The 24954-nt window shown below is 35.0% G+C and overlaps 1 protein-coding gene across 13 annotated transcripts in view; it reads right to left on the minus strand.

The window, feature by feature from the left end:
* The window catches only part of NFAT5 (nuclear factor of activated T cells 5), a 207033-nt gene that overhangs the window by 23911 nt on the left and 158168 nt on the right, over positions 1 to 24954 (minus strand). For 10 of the 13 annotated variants that reach the window (XM_082606980.1, XM_082606977.1, XM_082606979.1 and 7 more), the window contains 7 exons: positions 21699 to 22257; positions 16779 to 16971; positions 14073 to 14263; positions 12394 to 12566; positions 6273 to 6407; positions 6094 to 6146; positions 1279 to 1411 (listed from right to left, as the gene is read on the minus strand). In XM_082606980.1, coding sequence (XP_082463106.1) covers positions 1279 to 1411; positions 6094 to 6146; positions 6273 to 6407; positions 12394 to 12566; positions 14073 to 14263; positions 16779 to 16971; positions 21699 to 22257 — 1437 coding nt within the window. Of the gene's footprint in view, positions 1 to 1278; positions 1412 to 6093; positions 6147 to 6272; positions 6408 to 12393; positions 12567 to 14072; positions 14264 to 16778; positions 16972 to 19952; positions 20092 to 21698; positions 22258 to 22709; positions 22772 to 24954 lie in introns of those variants that run through there. The other 3 variants (XM_082606971.1, XM_082606972.1, XM_082606973.1) reach the window with 3 other exon arrangements.

Below are 24954 nucleotides of genomic sequence, written 5' to 3' on the forward strand. Positions count from 1 at the left end.
ACTAAAATGCTTTAACTACCATTAGTTTTAAATCAAATTTTCTTGGATTTTTCAGGCCTTCTTAGAAAGAAAACAGTCAACTATTTCATCTTTAAGTATAAACCAATATCTTCTTCCCTAGTTTTGCTGAAGCCAGTATATTATTTCCAAACTTTGTCTTTTTCTGTCTGAAATTTCTACTTGTGATCTTTTATTCTGAGATAAATTCTAAAAGGATTTCATTAATGCTATACTATGGCACACTTTTGTAGCAAACTGGTGGGAAATAATCAATGTTGTGAAACTCAGACTATGATTAAAAAGAACAAAAACAGAACAGATCACATTAAGTGATAGAAAGTAATTATCAAGACTAGTTACAACTCTGTCCTAGAGACTGTTTCCATCACTTCTGTTGCCAGGGCTTTCTTTCCTTGCTACCATTTTTCACTTTGTACCTCACTGAATCCTGAACTGCTTGGGAATAACATATCAGTAAACGTAAAGATATGGAAGAACTTCTAACTCTAAAGCATGCCTGAGATAGGAATGGAGTAAACCATGGTAAGCATGGCATAAACCAAGCCTAGGTCAACAAAACATGTGAAGAGTTTCCATTTCCAAAATGTTCTCTCTTCTTCTCCAGGAAAAACCTTCTCTTCTGCAGGCAACTAAACTAATGTAGGCAAAAAACTCTTAGGATACTTCTTACCCAGAGATTTAAATTTATAAGCAACTGCTCTGGTTTCTAAAGCACCTGTTTTACCTAAATGCTTAAAATTATATATAAAATATTTATTCACCAGAAGTCTTTGATATTTTTGGTAACACAAATTTGAAAATGTTACAGGCATATGATTCTATTTGCGATATTATCACTTATCATTCCAAGCTATCTCTCACCTCTCCCAAAATGCATCCTATAAGCCAGACTAAAAACTATTAGCAGTTTCTCAAAGTCGTCACTTTCACCTTTCTGCACATAAGAGGTACTCAATGAATGGTAATTCTTACCAAAGAGTAACTTGTATGACAACTCTGGAGAGCCTGACTTCAGAGCATTTCTACCTTTTCTTTTATTATTAGAGCATAAGGCAGAAACAGTTCCCTTAATATAAGAGTAAAAGCAGTGTTTGGTGGCCATCTTCTTAGGAAATAATGCCATCTTCAAAAAATACTGATATCAATTCATCTTAGCACACAACTTTCTCTTTTAGGTTGGCTGGTCTTCTTCATATTCTTCCAAAGAACTAGAAGTTAATTATTCCTTTTGATTCAGAACTTTTTATTTTGACATACCTGGGTCTGGAGTGTAAGTGAATGGCTGAACATCATGAGATCTTCCAGCATTGGTCACTACGTATATTCCCACTGATACTGGCAAAGTTATATGTTGGTCATGATATGGGGGAACCTTCACAATAAGATGATTCTAATTGAAAGAAAATTACAAGAGTCAGAAAAGCAGTAATGTTTAAATTAAAATTTTCAAATAAAATATTATAATTAAGTACATTTCCTGTTAGTTGTAAAGTTTAAAAAGTCTGACTAGGGGAAAAAACGTAGTATTTAAAAGTTCAGGTTCATGGGCATCAGGACATTAATCTTAAAACTGCTTTTAAGGTAAAATACCAATGTTTTACAATGGCTTACAAGGTCCCTGCCCTGTCAACTTTATCTCATTCCCCTTCTCCTCCAGCTTGTTACACTCCAGTCACACTTGACCTTCTTACACTAACACAGTAAATTCATTCTTTTAACACACTAAATTCATTTTTACCTCAGAGCCTTTACAACTTTCTGTTCTCTCTCACTGGAAAACTCTTCCTTAACCTCTTCAAATGGCTAGTTCCTTACCTATTTTCAGGTTTCATTCAAATGTCATCTCCTCAGAGAAGCCCTCTCTGACCATCCTATTTAAAGTAGCACCCCTCTCCAATCTGACCACATAATCTTGTTTATTTCTAAAATAGCACTTATCACCACCTGAAATTACTGTGACTATCTGCTTGGTTTTTGTCCCTCTCCAACCACAAGAATGTAAACTCCATGAGAACCTAGGATGTTCTGTTCTTCATTCTATCTCCATGGTTAAGCACCTCACACAAAATATACTCAAATATATTTGTTGAAAAAAAGAATGAATATATATTCAGGAAAAAAAATATGTCCACCAAGCATAATAATGTCAGTTACCATATGTTTTGTAAACCTTAACAGTGAGATGTATCAATACTTCGCAATGCAGTTCACTACTTCCTAACCACTTTAATTCTCATTTAAAGTCAATAGGGTTCAGTTTACCCAAACCTCAGTAGATCAAAGTCATTTTTTTGTATGTGAAAATAGTGGTAGAAGCATCCTTTTAAGAGAAAGGAAGAGTTCCATAAATGCTTCAGCAGCACTTATTCTTCTTAGAAGACACAATGGATCACATTTGACTTGTTCTCTTCTTCCCTAGTATGTTATAGTACTGGGAAGGAATATCAAGGGGTAGTGATTATTCTTTTTATACTGAGTATGTGATATGCAGGAGGCCAATGGTGATAGCTGATGATGAAGTGAATGTGATGACATTTTTTACTTAGTTAGACTATAGTAGTTGGTTGACTCAGTTGAATAGAACATGTGACAAATGAGGCCAAGATTTTGATTTTTGAGCACTTAATTTGTTTCTAAGCCATCTTAAAACACTCTCTGAAATAGTCACATTATACATTTAAAAATAGCTTCGGGGGCCTCCCTGGTGGCGCAGTGGTTGAGAGTCCGCCTGCCGATGCAGGGGATACGGGTTCGTGCCCCGGTCTGGGAGGATCCCATATGCCACGGAGTGGCTAGGCCTGTGAGCCATGGCTGCTGAGCCTGCGCATCTGGAGCCTGTGCTCCACAATGGGAGAGGCCACAACACTGAGAGGCCCGCGTACTGCAAAAAAAAAAAAAAGCTTCTTGGGGCTTCCCTGGTGGCGCAGTGGTTGAAAGTCTGCCTGCTAATGCAGGGGACACGGGTTCAAGCCCTGGTCTGGGAAGATACCACATGCCGTGGAGCATCTAGGCCCGTGAGCCACAACTACTGAGCCTGTGTGTCTGGAGCCTGTGCTCCACAACAAGAGGCCACGATAGTGAGAGGCCCGCGCACCGCGATGAAGAGTGGCCCCCTCTCGCCACAACTAGAGAAAGCCCTCGCACAGAAACGAAGACCCAACACAGCCAAAAATAAATTAAAAAAAAAAAAATATATATATATATAAATAGCTTATTTATGGCATTAATAGAATGCTTCCTGAGTCCAGTTAGCCATCTCAAAAAAAATCACACTTCTAATTCAGGTGGAAAAACATATATAAATGTGTGTACATCCACAGGTATTAGGGGGCAAAAATCTGAATGCACATACTCAATTGCACATGAGGCCATCAAAAAATGTACCTGCAGTGATCCAACTTCTAAGAAACAGAATCTTAAAATCTTGCCCACCTTCCTTTGTTTAAACACTGCAACTACATCACAAAGCAGTCCTAACTACAGTTAACGAGATGGTTGAATGGATGGACTTGTGAAGTATCTTCCGGTCTTAAAATTACATATTTGGCAAACTCAATAACGGAAATTATTCTTCTGAATAAAACTTGTTTCTTGGTAATTAGTAACAGAATTAGTATCTAAAAGTCAGATGCATATTTTATTTAAACAAACCTTTTACTCCACTTGCTTTGGAGAGTGTATTTAAGCAAATCTAATTTGAAACCTTTTATTTATTTATTTTTAAAATTTATTTTATTTTATTTATTCTATTTTTTGGCTGCGTTGGGTCTTCGTTGCTGTGTGTGGCCTTTTCTCTGGTTCCGCAGAGTGGGGGCCACTCTTTGTTGCAGTGTGCGGGCTTCTCATTGTGGTGGCTTCTCTTGTTGTGGAGCATGGGCTCTAGATGCATGGGCTTCAGTAGTTGTGGCACACGGGCTCAGTAGTTGTGGCTTGCAGGCTCTAGAGCGCAGGCTCAGCAGTTGTGGTGCACGGGCTTAGTTGCTCTGTGGCATGTGGGGTCTTCCTGGACCAGGGCTTAAACCCGTGTCTCCTGCATTGGCAGGCAGATTCTTAACCACTGCACCACCAGGGAAGCCCCCGAAACCTTTTAAAAGCCAAATGAACCTATTTTCATACTAATTTTTCTTATTTCCTCAATCTGAATCCAGAAATTCTACAAGTGATTTCAATTAAAAACTAAGTAAATTGTAGGTAGTGATAGTAAGCTTTTTTAAAATACTACTCTCAAAAATTAAGAGCAATGAACTACCACTGAGCTAGGAGTACAATACAGACAAAACATACAAAGGATTGGGAGACCTGTGGAGCAGGCAGAATGTTCTCTGAGGTAAAAAGAGAAGAATATCTGAAATTTAATTTCTTTATCTTTTAAAAATATTTATTTATTTATTTTTGCTGTGCTGTGTTTTAGTTGCAGCATGCGGGATCTTTTAGTTGCAGCATTCAAACTCTTGCAGCATGCATGTAGGATCTATAATACTTCCCTGACCAGGGATTGAACCAGGTCCCCTGCATTGGGAGTGTGGAGTCTTAGCCACTGGACCACCAGGAAGTCCCTGAATTTTAATTTCTTAGAAAAATCTGCTTGGGTTCAAAGTAATGACTTTCTTTTTTCCAGAAGATAATCTTTTTCAGAGCTTACAAGCTCTGAAGTGGGAATGGTCTGATCAACAAGTTATACAAGAAATCATAAAATGCCAGAGTTAGAAGGCACCTCAAATAATCTAGTAAAAGAATTTATCTTACAGATTAGAAAACTGGGGCAAAAGAGAGACTTGTCTTACACAGGTAACACAGATTGTTAGTGACAAAGCAGGTACTAGAATTTCAATTAAGACTAGTCTAGCAGAGATTATCTGATGGTAAATGTGACAAAGGAATGGCTGCTGAGACCTACTATCTCTTCCTGACAGCATGTAGTAGCATAGGCTAGAGGAAAACTTTCTGCATAGCATTTGTCTAGGTATACAGGAAGCTCCACCTTACATGATACTATGTAGTGAAGAATTCATTTAACTCAAAGTGAGGTCTAGTCTTTTCCCTTGGCTACTGGGAGGTGATCCCTAGGCCCCTAGAATGTCCTGTCTGACAGAAGTATCTTTGTTTGTTTAGGGGCTTTGGCCACTGAAAAGTCTAACAATGTAGTTTATGAAGAGAGCTTTGAAACATGTCATATCATTTCCAACCTCTGGGGGAACTGGAGACTAAAGGTTAGCTGCACGGGCAGTATGTGATCCAACCCAAATAAAAACTCTGAATACCAATAGCTTGGATGAGCTTCCTAACAGGCAGTACTCTGTATGTACTGCCTATGTTGTCACACATCAATGTGCTGAGAGGGTAAGGCATCCCTGAGGACAGGAAGCTTCACCTTCAGGACCCTCCCAGACCTTACTTTATGTGTCTCTCCCTTTGGCTGGCTCTGATTTGTGTTCTTTTGCTTCTCTGTTCTTTACGAACTGTACTTATACATACCAGTCTTCTGCATATGCCTTATATCCGATTTACGCATAAGTTTGTCTTTCTCTTTTGTTAGTTTCAACTTCTATGAGGTTGGTCTTATCTGCTCTACATACTAATTCTTAAGTCAGTTTTTTATCCTTGTTTCCAAACTTTTTTTCCTTGTTATCTGGAAAACAATATACAGCAAAGGTCCTACAAATATAGACTCTTTAAGTGTAACAAGTAGTGCTTCTGAATGCAGAAAGGTAACTAACAAGTTTATAAAACACCTGGCACATAGCAGGTACTCGATAAATGTTTCCCTTTGATTTAACTAAATAGTACGTTAAGATAATCCAAATCCTCAGAGCAAATAAATATTAGGAAAGAAATCTTTCATTCATTAACAATGGTAATTTGCTAATGCTCTTAACTTTTTCAAATAGAGAACTGTCATTTCTAGCATCAGTGGAATAAATCTATTTCAGTTAAAGAAACCCAAGAAAGAAACTTTAAATGATTTACATCAACCCCATATAAAGAAGAAATTTGTTAATTCAGGAAAATTTTGGAGCAAAACTCAATTTCTCAGAGAGTAAACAATCAGACTATAAAAAGTTTAAATTATACCTGATGAAATAATTCCATGTCGATTTCAGCTTCTGACTTCCAAGAGTTTTCATCTGATTGAAATAAAAACAGTGACTTAACTAAAATTGTGAAAAAATTTTTACTTTGTAGCTACAACTATATCTTTATAACAAAGTGAAACATGCAACAATTTCTAAGGCAGTATTGTGCCTACTTACCAGAAACATTTTCTTGGAAAATAACTTTAGTTCCTTTCAGAAAGTTCTTGCCGATTAAAAATACTTCTTCCTCTCCTTTCACTGAACAGCTATGTAAGCTCTTCTTTAAGATTTCTGGCACTCCTGCTGGCTGAGCTGTAGATATATATAAGCATTCCATAAAAAGAACCACCAACACTTACTTCTTATCTAAAATCAACTCTCAATTATCCAGTTCTATAAGTTGTCATTGTTGACCCCTGAATTTGACTTCTTTTATTCTGCATATTAAATTTTACCATAACAGAAAGCAAAGAAAAAACAGAAAAGTCTGTATTAATTTTTAATAACTATTGTAAGATTTTATAGGGATGGATTAATGTCTGCGATGACATTTTAATTTATTAGATGTCATCTTTGTTTTCTCATTACATGAACAAAAAAAGGTGTAAAATATGAATTTGGTCATGTTTTTGTCTTAATATTTTTTAAAAATTCAATTTAAAAACAAATTTATCTCACAATCCTAACCTTAAAAATGTCAGCTATGCTATGCCATTACAAGACTTCTGAGGCAATGTGAGCCTATGGGTGGTATTGAGGGCATCTTTAAGGATCCAGACCCAGGACTCAGGCCCTAAACCAAAAGAATACCTGAAAACAGACGGAATGCAATTCAGAGTAATTCTTTCTACCAGGGGATCTCCTTGAACTAGGATACCCTGAGGTTAAAGATAAAATGCACTTGTTTTTCAATTACAAAGACTAACTAACCACTAGTACAATTAACAAAGAGGTTGACTAGTACTGAGCAGGAGCCAGATCTAAGAAATTGTAACTGGCCTACCAACTTCCTCATGTCATGATTTCCTTAAGAAAATTTAATATGTACTGCTTAGTAAAACAGGTTCCAAAGTAAGTGTATCTGGGAATTACTGAGTTAAGCAAAGCTAAATGAACAATAGGATTTCTCCAAGCATTTCACATTCTGATGTACACTGTAAATATCCAAGAAGTGGGTATAGTACACAGTCCCCCCAACATATCTGACTCCAGAAACATTCTTCCATATTGACGCCTAAGGACTAGTTTTCCACCAGAATACTCCCTGGGATACTGGGTACTCAAAAATCTGCTTCCTTAAGATTAAGCACTTTGAAATAGAATACACTATTTGTTGTTTTAGTAAACCCTAACAACATATGTACTGCAAAGGTAAACTTTAACATGGCTGTATAACTTATCAACTTCTAAATTAATGAGATAGTCTACTAAACTTTAGGAAAAGTTTAAGTTTTTTTCTCATTAAATACTTACTTTTTTTTTTAATATTTATTTTTGGCTGTGTTGGGTCTTCGTTTCTGTGCGAGGGCTTTCTCTAGTTGCGGTGAGCGGGGGCCACTCTTCATCGCGGTGCGCGAGCCTCTCACTATCGCGGCCTCTCTTGCTGCGGAGCACAGGCTCCAGACGCGCAGGCTCAATAGTTGTGGCTCACAGGCCTAGTTGCTCCACGGCATGTGGGATCTTCCCAGACCAGGGCTCGAACCCGTGTCCCCTGCATTGGCAGGCAGATTCTCAACCACTGCGCCACCAGGGAAGCCCAATATTTACATATTTAATAGTTAATTTTATCTTTACAACAAAGTAATGTGGGAAATTATCCTCGTCAAAATACTGCCCCTCTTTCCCTAGGCCTGCCGTTCCTTGTGGGAAGGCTCTTGCTCCACTCAACGTCATTCTTGCTCCACTCATGTAAGGACTGGCCATGTGACTTGTTCGTATAATGAAATGTGAACTGAAGTAATGTGCCACTTCCAGGCTTTAAGAGCCTTTAAGAGCCCCACGTGGTTCTACCATCTTCCTCCACTACAAAAATGGCAATATCCCAGAAAGGGGCAGCTTCTAAAGCCTGGTTCCCAGAGTGAAGAAAATGGAGCTGCTTCCAAACTACACCCAATATTATCATAAAATGAGGAAGAAGTAAAACTTTGTTGTGTAAGCCACTTAGATTTTTTTGGTTGTTTGTTACTATAGCACCGTTTAGCCTCACTTATTTTAATACAAACAAGTATCTTATCCTAATTCAATAACTGAATGGCAAATAATATTTTCAGCAATGTCTGAGTTTAAAAGAAATTGTGATTGTATAAACATATACACTGTCTGGAACCCACAGGGTTAATGTATGAACAGAATGGAAACAGTTACTGGTCATACACTGGTAATTACATACCCTTTTAAAGAATTAAGTGAACTTAATTAAGTGAATTTATAACTTTTTGGAGTAACACTGGAACTAGATACTTGTTTTTATACGACAGTCAAGAAAAATATGATAAATATTATTTTGATTAGAAAACAAGAGGTGCAAAATTATATGCACACATTGTATTAACAAAATGAATGGAAAGTCTATAACCTTTCCCCCCCCACTTTCAAAATACTATATGGAAATTCCACTTCACTCATGATTATCAAAACTTTTTTCCTACCTCATTTTTTCCTTTTATGTATTAAAGGCTTAAGATGGCCAAATGAGGCCCCTCTGAAGGTACAATGTGTATTTATCTTTTATATATTTGTATTTACATTACACAAAGAACTAGTCTGTTCAAGATAATTTAACTTCTAACTTTTGACCTTAAAAGGTCTTTTCTATTAAAAAGTTTAATGGTTACCTAACAGGACATACTCCATACTAAACAGAACTGAAGTCAGGAGTATTTACGCATTAACTGTTTTATTTTTATCTTTAAGTAATTAGTAAGCTGACTCTTGAAAGTGATCACATTGCTTTAAAAAACTGTAACAAAAAAAGCAGGCACCTTTCTAGTATTATAAAAAACAATGTGCTTTTAGATGCTGTTCTAATAGCAGCCTCAAAAATAAAGCTGAGGGACTTCCCTGGTGGCACAGTAGTTAAGAATCTGCCTGCCAACGCAGGGGACACGGGTTTGAGCCCTGGTCCGGGAAGATCCCACATGCCGTGGAGCAACTAAGCCTGTTCATCACAACTACTGAGCCTGAGCTCTAGAGCCTGAGAGCCACAACTACTGAGCCCTCATGCCATACCTACTGAAGCCCACATGCCTAGAGCAGCCCCTGCTCGCCACAACTAGAGAAAGCCTTCGTGCAGCAACAAAGACCCAACACAGCCAAAAAAAAAAAAAAAAAAAAAAAAAAAGCTGAAAAAAATTAATGAACATCTGAATACTGAACATCTGAATACTGAAAAATAACAAAGCAAATATTTCAACCTGTCAAAAGAATTAGTAAGGCTTTTTAATGTCTGTGAAGAGAAGAAAAGTTTACTCAACGATGTTACCCCTTCTCTAAAGTTGTGGAAGAGCTGGAAATAAGGAAAGTAGGAACTCATTAAATTCAGTAAGATTTAATACAATAAACGTTAGTAAGACAAAATCTAAAATACATTATATTGAAAAAAGCTATGATTAATTTTGCCGTATTAAAAAAATATTATAGAAGGGTGGATACTAAAAAAAGTATGAAAATTGATATTCTTAATTTGATCTAGTATATATGTATTGTCTGGAGACATCTAAAGGTGTGAAGAATGTAAAAGGGGATGATTCTTCTATCCCCTTAACAACAGACAAACAAAAAGACAATGGATCCAATGGCCACTGTTAAACCAACAAGTAGAAGCAGGACTGTTTTTCTAAGGTCACAAGGCACAACATGAATTCTGGCATTAGGCCTTCTTTCCACTGAGTGTCTCTATATGGAAGATCAAGTATCTGTTTCCTCTCCTCCCTTCCACCTCTAGAACCTTTTGGCCCCTCTTCCTTTTCTACCTCCCTCTCATCTTCCTGTTTCCTTCTACCTCCCATTCCAATTCTAACCCTTGTTACTAACCTATTTCCTTTTCACCTCTCATTCTACCCCAACTGCTCTAACCTGCCAAAAAGGTTATATTCACGGAAATAAACACAAACCATAAACCCATAATGGAACATAGAGTGGCTATGGTCATGCTCTAAGTATTAGATCACGTAAAAGAAGAACTGCACATGCCCCACTAAAATTGAAACTCCATCCTAGTAATATTCAAGTTGAGACATATTGTGATTTATAGTAAATTAGCACCTAAATTAGAAAAGCTTTATAACTCAATACACCATCTACAGATTATTTATTCTGTCCCTATCTGAACACAATAGAATGGACATGGAATCTAGAAACTTTAAAAGCAGCATATTTATAACTGAACATTATCCAGAAATAGCCCAAGGAAATACTAGTATCAAAACAAATTTTTCATAATAATGAAAAATAGAGAAATCCAAATGAGCTCTCCTTATTTTTATTTTATTTTTAAAAAAATTTTTGGCTGGGGGGCTTCCCTGGTGGCGCAGTGGTTGAGAATCCGCCTGCCGATGCAGGGGACATGGGTTCGTGCCCCGGTCTGGGAAGATCCCACATGCCGCGGAGCGGCTGGGCCCGTGAGCCATGGCCGCTGAGCCTGCGCATCCAGAGCCTGTGCTCCGCAACGGGAGAGGCCACAACAGTGAGAGGCCCGCGTACCGCAAAAAAAAAAAAAAAATTTTGGCTGCATTGGGTCTTTGTTGCCGCGCACAGGCTTTCTCTAGTTGTGGTGAACAGGGGCTACTCTTTGTTGTGGTGTGCGGGCTTCTCATTGCAGTGGCTTCTCCTGTTGCGCAGCACGGGCTCTAGGCGCGTGGCCTCAGTAGTTGTGGCAAGTGGGCTCAGTAGTTGTGGCTCACGGGCTCTAGAGCACAGGCTCAGTAGTTGTGGCACACAGGCTTAGTTGCTCTGTGGCATGTGGGATCTTCCTAGACCAGGGCTCGGATTCTTAACCACTGTGCCACCAGGGAAGCCCCAAATGAGCTCTCTTGAGATCAGAAAGATATTTACTACTTTCTTTTTTAAATTAGGGTGTTTGCCAAGCTAACGTAGGGGTATAGTCACTTCTGAGATTAATTAGAAAGGAAGGGAAAAATAAGATTTACCAAGGGTGAATAATTTGACAAAACTAAGCTACAATTAAATAACAAAGGCTTTGTAAGTATCCTGGGGGTACCAAGGTCATAATACCCATAACGACCCAATAGGAAATTCAAGTGAATGGAACTCAGTCTCTTCTGCTCTTTTGAATTCAGAAGCAAGGCCAAAGAAAATAATAGTTAATGAAAATCTTCTTAAGGGATGTACAAAGGAAAATGTTTTCCTATTTATTACTCGTAATAATACTCATTACAGGGAAACCAGACTGTATCTTGAAGCACATATAACATGACTGAATTTAAATACACACACACGGACTTCCCCGGTGGCGCAGTGGTTGAGAATCCCCCTGCCAATGCAGGGGACACGGATTCGATCCCTGGTCTGGAAAGATCCCACATGCCGTGGAGCAACTAAGCCCGCGAGCCACAACTACTGAGCCCGTGTGCCACAACTACTGAGCCTGCACTCTAGAGCCCGCGAGCCACAACTACTGAGGCCACATGCCACAACTACTGAAGCCCGTGCACCTAGAGCCCGTGCTCCACAACAAGAGAAGCCACCGCAATGAGAAGCCCGTGTACCGCAACAGAGTGGCCCCCACTCTGCTCAACCAGAGAAGAGCCCATGCAAAGCAACAAAGACCCAACACAGCCAAAAAAAAAATTACACACACATGTCATTTACTTTCTATGCCAAGGTTAGCAAAGTAAGAATTTCATTTCCCACTATAATACTTTAATTTGTAATCAGAACTCCAACTGCTATATATTTACAAAGTTCTGCTTACTTTATTGTTTCTTACATTCTAATACAAAACACTCAGAATCACAGCGATTTATCACACTATGAAGATGCTGTGAAAATCCTATGCCTTTGCAATTTACTTCAGGCAAACTGTTCAAATTAATTTTTAAATCACTATAGGATGATAAGAGGAAACTACAAAATGCTACATTCCTTTTGAATTTTATTAGAAATTACCCACATTTAATTTAGCCTAGAAAATTTAACTATAACTTTGAAAATGTTTCACATTTTTCATGATCACAAGCTGGAGTATGAAAAACAACTGATATTTAGAGATATCAAAAGCTTTATAGAAAATGAAAAAAAAAACTCCATATATTTAATATCTCCATATTTTCTTACTTACTACATAAAATCGGAGAAGAGGGTGTTTGCAGTGTCAAAGTGGAGCCATCTTTCCTTGTGATATTAACTCGAAAAACCAATCTGGCACGAGTGCTTTTTTTCTTGGAACCAGCAATTCCTATTCTGGCTTCCACATCAGCATTCCTCAATTTCAATATCCCTACGCAGTCCACCCTAATACAGAAAAAATACATTAACTGATATTTTCTGTTGTATAAGTAGTACAATATTCTTAATCAAACAAGTTTTCTTTTTAAAAATAATTTGCTTCCTTGTTAATTTCTGAGTATGTAATATAATTATATGGTTCCAAATTTAAAAAACAGAGAAGAGTAAGTTCTGAATATTCATAACTTCTCATCTTGTCAACTTTTCATTTATAATAATAATGGAAAAAATAGTACAGAAGTAAAATCACTATTTCAAAATCTGAACATAAGTAATGGTTTACAAGAGTTACTTTTGCTTTAAAAAATTAACTTTATCTTTTCTTTTTGCACCTAATTCAGATATTAAAATAGAGAAACAGATTTTACTTGAAAAAAATTAGTAACTGTCTCCCCCCAAAATGTAACACTGCACCGCCATTAAGACATATGCTATAAATAATATTTAATGTTATGGGAAAATGCTCATGATAAGTGAAGAGCAGGTTACAAAGCAGTGAGTAGAGTATCATCCCAATTTTATCAGAAAAAAGGATGGAAAAATAAATGTCAAAACAGTACTTAGTTCTATTAAGTTGGAAGTTGGTGTTTGAGGGGTATGCTTTTAGCTTTTTATTACTACTAAATTTTATTGAGATTTTCATTAATCTGTATTTTCAACTTATAAGGAATAAGTACTATTTTTATAATCAGTAACTCCCTATCTTCCACCATATACATTTATTTTTACAATTTCAAAAGTTAAAAAATAAATAAACCTTCACTAAATATGTTTCAAAATTTCCCTTTTCAAACTATCCTCTCACTAACTTATTCAAAATGGTTTTCAAAAAAACACCTGAAAACCAAGTAGAGAAAAGCCTTTAGCTATCCAATACGGATAATTACAGAACAGGTCTATCCCATATCAATATTTTCTGCTGTTATGGTTACTGTTAGGATTAAAGGTCCTTAATAAAAGGATTAAGGAAAAAAATTAATTTAAATCATTCTAATATATTTCAGGAAATGAAAATGCATAAGATGAAAAATAGGTAGTCCCAGGACATAATTTATTTTTAACATAGGAAAATAGAAACAGAAGGTAAATTTAAACCAGCAATATGCTTTTTCATACCAAGATGGGTCAAGGCACCATGAATGATCTCTGTCAGTTTCTACTGCAAACACTAACAAAAGAGAATTTAGGAAAGCAAATCAAATTGTTTGTAATTTTATTTTTTAATGTTAATATTATTAATTCCAACATATAAGTCTGTATTATTTTCCAGAAAGCCAGCATTCCACCTGGCTTTTATATCCTTGTCTTTCACTATGGGAGTTCTCTAGCAAAGGGCAAAAGAGTTCATTTTCACCCATTATCATTCTGCAATAAACTATTCTTTTTATTTGTTATGTTTAAAACATTTCAGTACAATACTCAACATCTTTTATACATTAGAAACTACAACATTTTCCTGCCTACTGCAAAAGTGTAATGAATTAACAAAATTTTTTTTTACTAAGTACTCACGCCAGTGTCATATTGTTGCTTGGATCAAGGCCGACTTCTATAACAGTAGTGCCTTCAATGTCCACTTCTTTGCAGGGAGTTGTATTTCGCCCAGTTACCCTGCAGGCCTGATAAAATCCATGTGGTTTCACTCGACCAGAGTCATTGCCCACAAACACCTGCAACACTACTGGCTCGTTATGGCCTTCCAGCTGGAGTGAGATAACATGGAGCATAAACACTAATCAGCATTTCAAATAATCTAGTTGTAAAATCAAACATTTAAGACCAAGTCCTAAATTATTCTATTTATAACTGGATTACAATAAAGAAATAACAAGTCTTCCAGAAAAACAGAGGTAAAATATTTTCATAAAGGAAAATTGGCTAAATTTTTGCAGAAAACTCTAAGTTTTAGTTCTGCAATAATCACATTTTAATTAAAATTTTAGACGTTTAATGATAAATTATCATTTGTAATTAATTTGTACAACCAGATGAGAATGAATACACAATCCTTTAAGGTATTTATAAATTTACAGACTGCCAAAGCACGTGGGTTACTCAGGATTTACCACCACCACTAATGGAAAATTCACTAAACTGTGCTAGTGGCATCATTATCATCATCATCAAATGAGAGTAAATCTACTAAATGTTTACTCTGTTAAAGCTGTTTGAGTAGGAAAGTGTTTGAAGTGCAGCTATATAAATACTAGGGGGATGGAGCTCATTTTCATAGACTAGATACATATATACAACATCACAAAATCCTGGGCCCAAACATTATGGTCTGAAAAACTGCTGGTTCAAAACAGGACCTATGGGTCATTACAGATCTCTAGCAAGCCTTCATAAATTAAATTATAATTTGTATGCTGAAGAATAAATAAATATTTAAAAGAACACTTGGGAACAAATGTTTCCAATGCTGGTTCTTGATAAGGTTTGTAAACATTGAAGCTGCTAATACAGAAAGCAGAAAATCACAAAATAACTTGTACAATCCACATCAAAGTGCTTAAAAAAAACTCATATATCTTTTCTATCCAAGAATAACTAACTATATCTCTGTATCTATGGGTATCATCATAATGAGTCAAATAAGCAGCAAATAAGCAGTCTACCCAAATTGTTAGCAGTACCTTAGAACAGTGTCTGGCACATAGAAGGGTACAGTATTTGCTGAATGAGTGAATAAATAAACTTTTAAGATCAGTCAATTCACTCCTTATCACAGGCAATTAATCTAACTACTTCTGCAGACAAGTATTTGGACAAAACATAACTTAAAGCCAGAGCAATGAGGTTAAAAATATTTACCAAACTATCAAAATGTCTGGTTAGACAAATATTTATACAAAGCATAACTTAAATTTCTCACTTGCCTGTAACTTGTCCTAAGATTGGGGGACTGAAGAAGGATTGGTGTGGTGAGTAGTAGAGGGGTAGGAATGATACTGTATATGTGACTATTAACAAACTGTATAATGGTCATGAGTAAGCTTCTTGATCCCAAGTTTCTACCATTATTTCTTTCAAGTATAAAACGAAAGGCAGTTCAATTAAATATTGTTCAACTAACACATTTACACAAACTGTATTTATAAGAATCTACCACGTGACTAGCCAAAATTCCTCCCTGTTTAGTATTTTGCAAGGGGTAGGAACACTTGTTAAATAAACATCCCCTACTCCACTTTTTTTTTTTTTTTTTTTGCGGTACGCCTGCCTCTCACTGTTGTGGCCTCTCCCGTTGCGGAGCACAGGCTCCAGACGCACAGGCTCAGCGGCCATGGCTCACGGGCCCAGCCGCTCTGCGGCATGTGGGATCTTCCCAGACCGGGGCACGAACCCGTGTCCCCTGCATCGGCAGGCGGACTCCCAACCACTGCGCCACCAGGGAAGCCCCCCTACTCCACTTCTTTTGGTTTGTCTTCAAAGAGAAATAGTCTTTTTAATGAGGTATACCAGGTGCTAAAATTTAAGTGTCCCCTCTTTTTTCTTTTAGTCTAAGTTCTGAAAAGATAAAGACTCAACTGATACCCTGTTTTTTTATTTGTTTAATTTAATTTAATTTATTTATTTGTTTTTTTGCCGTACGCGGGCCTCTCACTGTTGTGGCCTCTCCCGTTGCTGAGCAAAGGCTCCAGACGCACAGGCTCAGCGGCCATGGCTCATGGGCCCAGCTGCTCCGCGGCATGTGGGATCTTCCCGGACCGGGGCATGAACCCGTGTCCCCTGCATCGGCAGGCGGACTCTCAACCACTGCGCCACCAGAGAAGCCCGATATCCTGTTTTTTAAACTGAAGACTTAAGTTACTTATCAACCAATTCTTTTCTGAGTTGAGTAGTCCTGATTGCTTTAGCCATCTCAAAAACCTTATTTTCCAAGTCCAAGATAATTTCTACAATATTTCTTTGGACTCATTTTAAAATTTCTTCTTAAACATAAGGTTTGACCAATGTCAAATATAAAGGGAAGATAATTCATGATTGCCATATATTTTACTTGTTAGAACACATTTTCATCTCTCCTTTCATTTAAACTAAAATTCAAAGGACATCAGAGTAACAATATTTGGCCTATAATTCAGTCAGACTTTTACTTTAATTTCTAATATATACAGCTATTAGTTTTATTTTAGGCAGCTCTTTTTTGGTTAAAAACAAAATAATAAATAAAAGTAGATAAAATTCTTCATATATTGCTAACTAAATAAGTACCTTTACTGTAGGAAAGCCTTGCTGTGTTCTGTCCTTTACTGAGCCACGACTACCCTCAGTTAGGTACCGAGCTCTGTGCTGGGTCTCAGGTTGTACAACTATCTTCAGTTCCTTTCCCTCACTTTTAACAGGATACTGTCCACACAACATAGGGCTCTTCTTTACTCCAGTTCCTTTTTGGTTTTCCAATGTTCTGAGAAGTCAAAGCACAAAGTGGAAAAAGTATCAAAAAGAGTTTTCTACAAAAGTCATCTAAGATAAAGGAAGAAAGAGAATAGGCAATAACATTAAAAACAACTGATTATCTTACTGACAAAATAAAAGACAGCCTAAGGGCCACTACATTCCATAAGTAAAGTATCTTTAAAAATTTTGTAATTAAAAAGAATATATATATGTATAAAACTAAGTCACTCTGCTGTATAGCAGAGATTGGTACAACATTGTAAATCAACTATACTTCAATTAAAAAAAATTGAAAATAAAATTTTGTGATAAAGTTGGACAGGGATGACAAAGAATGCATATGTGTGGCAGGAGGAAGGAAGACTGAATGCAATAAACCAAGAATAACAGGAAAGACAATAGCTAATGTCACTATAACCTTTCACATTGCACTTCATTCAAAATAAAGTTTAAAAATTACATATATGTGTGAGTGTTACATAAAGCTACAAGATTACTATTATTTTCTAATAGGACTTACAAAGCAAAAGAAAAGTGGGGGTAGCGCAAAGACACAAACAAACAAAAAAACACAAAAGGCCTTAAAGAAACTGAAGGAACATGTACATATTCTTTTGGATATTTTCCTCAGTACATCAAACTGAGAAAATTATACTAAAAAAAAAAAAATCAGTGATTCAATTTTTATTTGGAAATTAGCTTTACTCTAAACAATCTTTCCCAGAAGTTAAATTTTTCACAGTATTTTAATTTGTGATTAATTAAATAATTAAAGCCCTCAGCATATAAAAAATTTATAATCTGAGCTTTACAGATAGGCAATCTAACTTATTTTTTTAAATTGGGTTTCTAATGTTTATTTGTATATCATGCATTTGCTATGCAGAATGTATGTTCAAAGAAAAATATTTCAAATGGTGGTTAGGACTTCAGGTCAACACATTTAATCTGAAGTACTGTAAATATGTGATAAAAATAAATAGAAAACAATACTATTAGTTTAAAAATTACCTATGTATATTTAAAAATAGAGTCAGGGCCTATAATGCTTTCTGTATCACTTTCCCAGTCCTAAGTTTACACTCACGTTGAAAATAAAGGAGCCAAGAGATGACTGTGGACAAAATCCTGTCCAAAAGCAAACAGGTCCTAAGAGAAATATGACTTCAAACATAGAGGAGCAATGGTGGCTAAGCAGCCTTAAATCTAGCTCTAATGTTTACCTCTTCATTTCTAACCAAGTTGTTGACTCAGTCATCAATAATAAAGAGGGAAAAGGCTATGCTCTCAATGGAATTTGGGATTGGGGTGAATTCATGGCTAGGATGCAGTAAGGTATGCAGTAAGACTGACTGGGTGAGAGGAAGGGTTCTGAAGGGAAATACTTTGCTCAATCATCTTCATATTCCCTAAACCTTGCACAATTCCTGAAACAAAAGATGCTGAAAAAAGTATTTGTTGATGAAGGGCAAACTTGTTGATGAAGTTTGACATAATTAAGTCAAAGATTACCTGTGTAAGTAATTTAAAAGGCCCTGGAAGAATAAATTCTATGAACAAAAGTATCAAGTCAAAGTCAGAACAAAGGGCAATAAATCCTATTTTTTCATCATTCTGGGTAGAAATTCAAATATTTGCACTGAATACAATGTGCAGTACTTTGTATACAAAATTCTATAATGATACTGTTTTATACTCATTAAAAAAAAAATCAAAGCAAAAAGATTCACTTACTTAAGCTATGTAAAAACATTCCCTAAATATGTGCTGAAAGGGACTAAAAGAAAAAACAGCAAAATTTAATAGTTGTATTGATTTATTAGATTATAGGTTATTTATTTTTTCTATTTTTCTGCATTTTTCAAATGTTTGTAATTAATATCTATTAATTTTATAATAGGAAAGGGAACACTTTAGTCTGAAATATAAGGAAAATTTAGCATATAATTAATTTAGCAAGATGTGGCTTTTGTATTCATTTATGCTGGCCAAGCTAATATTTATGAGGGTAAATAGATGATATTGAGTTTTACTATTTCAATAAGACAAAATATTTCACTTGGGATGAAAACTTTAAGTTGATAAAGTATACACATTATGGCTTAAAGAAGAATAGCACATGTAATCAAACAATTTCTGAAATGATACTTTTAAAAGCCCTTAAAACTAACTTTATTCTCTAGGCTTAAATGTAAAAATGGAATACATACATATTTAGATCCCTAGCTGTGTAAAACAATAAAAATATCAACTAATTCTTAGAAAAGCAGTCATTCAAATTACTAATTTTTAATGCATTATGGCTTAAGGAAAAAACAAGAAAATAGCAGCTAATTGTATGGGATTTTACTTCTAAGTGATTATCTAAAAAGAAAATCCATTGTCTTGGAATATTCTATTCAGAACTTAAAATGACACTAATTCCTTTGTGCTGCACATCCTTCTGGTTGCCTGTCACAAAAATAATTTTCAGTATAAAATGCCTAAATCAGGTTTCACATGCAGGTGACATCATATCTTAATTTCTAGGAATATCTAAAGAGACATTGGCTACTGATTCTCAGGACATTTAGGTGAAGAATTTAAGAAAAATATGGCTAGGAATGTTTAAATACTGAGTAGTTTTTAAAAAATGATTTTTTTTCTTAATAAACTCTTTCATATAACATTTTATTCATACAAAAATGCTATTTCCATCTTGAAGATCAATAAAAACTGCTGTACTCAACATGTTTGAGGGTACATTTTCTATAATTTAGCATTATATAAATAGAAATTTTATGGCAAAATTTCTTTCATGTTTCTAACATCTTTCTTATTGAAGAACATAGAACTTTAGTTTGAGATCCCCTTAACAACTGTTTTCAAAGGCCTATTTTTCTATATTTATATATGGTTTTATCCTTTCCTTAATAAAGTTCTTATAAATTCAAAGTTTAAACTTCTTCTGTCATTTTCATATGCTAGTGTCAAATATTTTTCCATTACCTAAGAAGCTGGACATTTCTTCTGCTGCTTGATGAGTTTCTGTTCCATGAATTATTTCATGAGAGATTTTGTCTTGACAAATGTTATTATACTTTCCCTGGGTAACCTCAAATCATTTCTAAGATATATCTATCATACAAAAGCAGAAGCAGAAAAGATGTAGGTCAAGATATCTCTTTAACAGCAACTGCAAATCATGTGTGTTGACTAACTGTAAGTCAAAATTTTATTTGTTCTTCATTCTGAACTTTAACATTTATTTCAGTATAAAAATGAAAATGTCTCTTACGGAACTTAAAAAAAAAACACTTTCTCCACAGAAGCCCGAATAAACACATACCTGTATTTAATGATAGACACATATGAGCCTTTTAAATCTGTGCTACTGCGTTTCAGAGCATTTTCTATAGGTAACAGTTCTACAGATATGTCCTAGAATTGTTGACTCTGCTAATGGCAACACTTTAGGAAAGGGTATATGTTGTTTTCTTTTAGATAATTTCCTAATCTGGACTTTCTAAAAATGAAAAATATTTAAGTGTGCATTTTTATATACTATTATCACCCCAAAGGAGTTTTAAATGAGAGTAGAGAAGAAAGTAGTATAGAATAATCATTACTTAAATGGTAGATACTACTTTAAAAATATACTGAGAAAATATTTAAGGACAAGTTTAATACACATTAAGAATATTCTCTATAACTCTCAACCAGATTTTTTAACTTAAAATATACCAATGATGTAATCAAATAGTGAAACAATCAAAAGCATCTCCATCATATTCGGTGACAACCTGAAATTGTAGGAGATCCTGGGTCAACTAAAGGACCATACATACCCTGCCACCCAAAAAAGTAATCTCTCAAGATCCAGTGAGTTAAATTCTATCAAACTATATTGAATATACTGTAGGAAAATCTAATCAAAAATCTAGAAATTAAATGTTACAATAAAAGTATTAAAGGAATTAGAAAGTTAAAAATAAGTCATAGTATTCTCTACTTCAGAAGTGAATATTCTATAATATAGCTATTGAAATATATTTAGTGAGTGTTGTGAACTGGCAGAGATGAATGAAAACTCAAACAGGCACCATGATCCTGGTTCTATCACCCTTTAGATATATAACCCAGAATCACAGAAAAAAAAAAAAGCGATACATTTATTTTTTTTAAAATCCTGAATTGGCATAATATATTATAGAAAAAGCTTAAAATAAATACATGAATCTAAGTTGAGAATCAAACTATCAATTTAGTTTTTCTTGTTTTCATCAAATAAAAGAAAAAAAGGAAATAAAGGCTAAAATCTTCACAAAAATGGAAAATGACTGAATCATATGGGGAGACAACGTGAAAGGGAATACAAACTAGCCCTCTGTAAATGTTTGTTTTAGCTGGAGTCATTGCATCACTAGTTATTTCTATGAATAAAAATATTTTAAAATTCTTTTAAAGTATAAGTCCATTTGAAATTTAAAAATTATTTCTAAACAGATTATTTTCATTTTCTACTAAATCATACCCATACTAAGATAACCATTGGTAAAATCTACTGGTATTTTATTTTCTTCTCTAGTGAAACCTGATAATTTTAAGTTAAAATTTTCATGTTATTTCAATGATAAAACTAGTATCTTTGCTTTAGATGCAAACTTGAGTTGAGCAATTAAGAAAAATGAGGAATGATTTATTTTTTTGTTTTGCATAATGGTGAGAGAACTTTAAAAAAATGTGAATACCAACCCATTTCCTGCTTTTGAGTTGCCTTTGTTGTCCGTGGTAAGCTGAGAAAGCACATAGTGAGGTGCTTTGGCACTGTCGGCATCAAATATATCCATATTAGACTCTTCACAATCTCGTCGTTTGACCCCCGGCCTCTGCTTTGGATTTCGTTTTCGTGATTTACGAGGTACCTCAGTGTTATCATTGTAGGAACTGGTGCTCATGTTACTGAAGTTGGAGGGGGAATCCTCCATCCACATACTGCAGCTCTGCTCAGATTCCAATCCACACCCCTCATCCTGGCAGGACATCCGACTGTTATCCAGCAAGTCCTCAGGTGGTGGTGAGATGTACAAGACTGTGTGCCTCTTCGGTGTTGATGGATGCTGCTGAACTGTGTTACTGGTTAACTGCTTTTCACTTACCCCTCGGTTACTTACCCCCAAGGCTGAGGAGCAGCTCTCCACTTGCATAGCCTTGCTGTCGGTGACTGAGGTAGAATAAATGGTAGGGCTGGAAGAGGTGGTAAAGGAGCTGCAAGCACCGCCCATGGAGGAAGAGGAGGGAGCTGAAGAAGCATCTGCAGTGTACAATTTAAGAGTAAATACACTATACATGTTTTCACCTATGCTGGCTAGCAGTCCCATTGAAAATGTGATTTGTGAACTGATTGTTTTTCCCCAAAATGAATAGTTGGAATTTGGTTAAGTTTTAGAATATAAATGCTTCAAGCAATACAAGGCCTAAAAAATGCAATTTTTAAAAATGCCCAAATAGCATTATTTTACTTGTGTTATAATTGATAGATTTTTAAAAATCTAATTTAATGTTTTAAGCTGTAAAGCAAAAACAAAGCTTTTATTGCCTCAGCTGGATAGTTCCACTGAATTTTAATCATTTAAAATAATAAAAAAAAAACCCAATATGAAATATATGCTTGTGGTCCACATTCAATGCCAATTAAATAATTCATTATAGAATTTGAAAAGTGGGACTGTGCTTAGCCACAAAATATTAAAATAAGTTTCTAACCTATGAAGCAGAGAACTACAGGTCATTTTTAATGCAGACACTCCCTGCTTCAGAGGCAAATCCTGGAATAAAAATATGAGAAAATAAATGAGAAAAGAGCTGCTGATTATTCCAGATATCAATTATAAAATGAGAAATAAATAGAAAAAATATATAATCAACTGAATTGGAGGCAAAATGGAACTGGTACCGTCACTATGATTGTTTTAAAATCTACAAGAATAAAAGTGAAAAAGGTTTGATTTGGAACATGCTGGGCTGTAGAAGATAAGCAAGTTAACCATTGAGGGTCTCCAGAAGTTGGAAGTGGCAGTTCAAAACCATGATCTCTAAAATAAATAAATCCATCCTTTATCGCAGAATAAAAAACAGAAGCAGGACGTATTATTGGATGGATTTTTCTTATTGGCAATTGGTTACAACTGTCCATTTCCTCTCTCTTTAAAAGGCTCCTTGTTTTTAACTATTAAGGGAATTTCTTCAGATGAGTAACAGTAAATTTTACTAGCTGAAGTCTAACAAAAAAGAGTTAAACAGAAAAAAATCTCTGGAGAGAACCAGAATTAGTTCTTATAAAAAGGTTTTTTATAAAACCATTTACCTATTATGCCTAACAAAAAAAGTCAAAAGTAGATCTTTTCAAAATGTGTGGCAACTGGCATAACAACTCATTGAAAAATACTACTACTAAACCCTTAACAACATATCAAGAGGCACACTAATAATGTTAAAGTTGGAAGTTATCAGTCCTATACAATTTTATCTTGTATAAGATAAGGAAAGGTTTACAATCATAAACACATACAAAAATGAAAATAGGTAACGTGACAGACAACTAAAAATATGTTTAAATCTAAAATTAATTTTTATCTATAGCCATGTATGCTACTGTTTTAAAGTGGTGTGATAAACTTAAAACTGTGATGTGCAGTTATTGGAATTGCAACATCCACATCAATTATATAAAGAGTGAAATGTCAGAATGCCAATGTTTTGATAATCAAAAGCCAAGTGCCGAAGATCTATTTTTAAATTGAAAACATGCACCAAAACACTTAAATCATTTGAAAGAACTAAATGCATCCACAATTTTTCATTGCTGTCAAGGCTGAAGAGCAGTTATTAATATTAGCCATCAATAATGAAATCTACATAATGCCACATGGAAAGATTTTTCTCAACTACCATGAGTTAAAGCACTTAGAGCATTTAGATGATACCAGTTCCATTTTCCAGTTTGTATCCTTGTCAAATGCAGTAGCTGAAATTGGAAAATTCAGTCACTTTAAACTGCATTCCAATTTAAAGAAAAAAATTTATCAATTTTGTATCATGCATTAATGCAATGTTTTCTTAGTAAATAAATATTTTAAAAGATTTGTAAAAACTATAAAATCTAGATACTAATGTCAGTGACAGTTTAGGAGCTGATTTGTAGCCACTTTGGGTTTAAATAACAAGGTTTTTCTTTACTTTTTGAAAAATATTACAGAATTCATTTTAGAAAAAATAGAGAAGGTATTATGTCTAACATTCCTCCATCTGTTCCAACTATTGGCAAAAAAGAAACTAAACGTTTTTGTGTGTATGAGCCTATGTTCATCATTTTCAGAGAAATACAAGTATGCAGCATGCAGTATTTGCAGTGGAACACACAAAGCATGCAGCATGAATTCTGTGAACTTGTATTTCTATAAAGCAGCTTTCCCCCACCCACTCTTTTTGAATCTAAGTACCATGCACATGAGAATGCAGAATATGAACATCTCAGGGATCCCTGTCCATGACAGACGGAAAGTTAGGTGAAATGTAATCATGAACTCAAAAGCAAGTTATATATTTATGAATTTAATATGCAAGATATAACCTAGCATTGCTCTTTGAAGTATGTGTGATTTTATCTTGCAAATCTTATTTAAAAATCATGGTTATAAAACCCAATTGATATAATTGTACATCAATATCTGTTTTGGGACAGGTATGCCAAACTGTGATCTCATACCCTACATAAGTTAAAATATTCTATACATTTTCCTTTGACACCTAACACACATTATGAATATTTTACCTGCAGTTTCCTGGATATACTTACTAAATAAAAAAGTTCATTAGCACAAAACTATAAAGCTGAAAACATAAACTCTGTCAAAAGACAGTAGTATCATTTAATTTAAAAAAATTACTTTTTAAAGGTTACCTCAGTTTGATCCTAAATTACAAAGGTTCTACTCATTTTAAGAATATA

Source organism: Mesoplodon mirus, assembly GCF_964341445.2.
Source record: "Mesoplodon mirus genome assembly, chromosome: 19".
NCBI lineage: Eukaryota > Metazoa > Chordata > Mammalia > Artiodactyla > Ziphiidae > Mesoplodon > Mesoplodon mirus.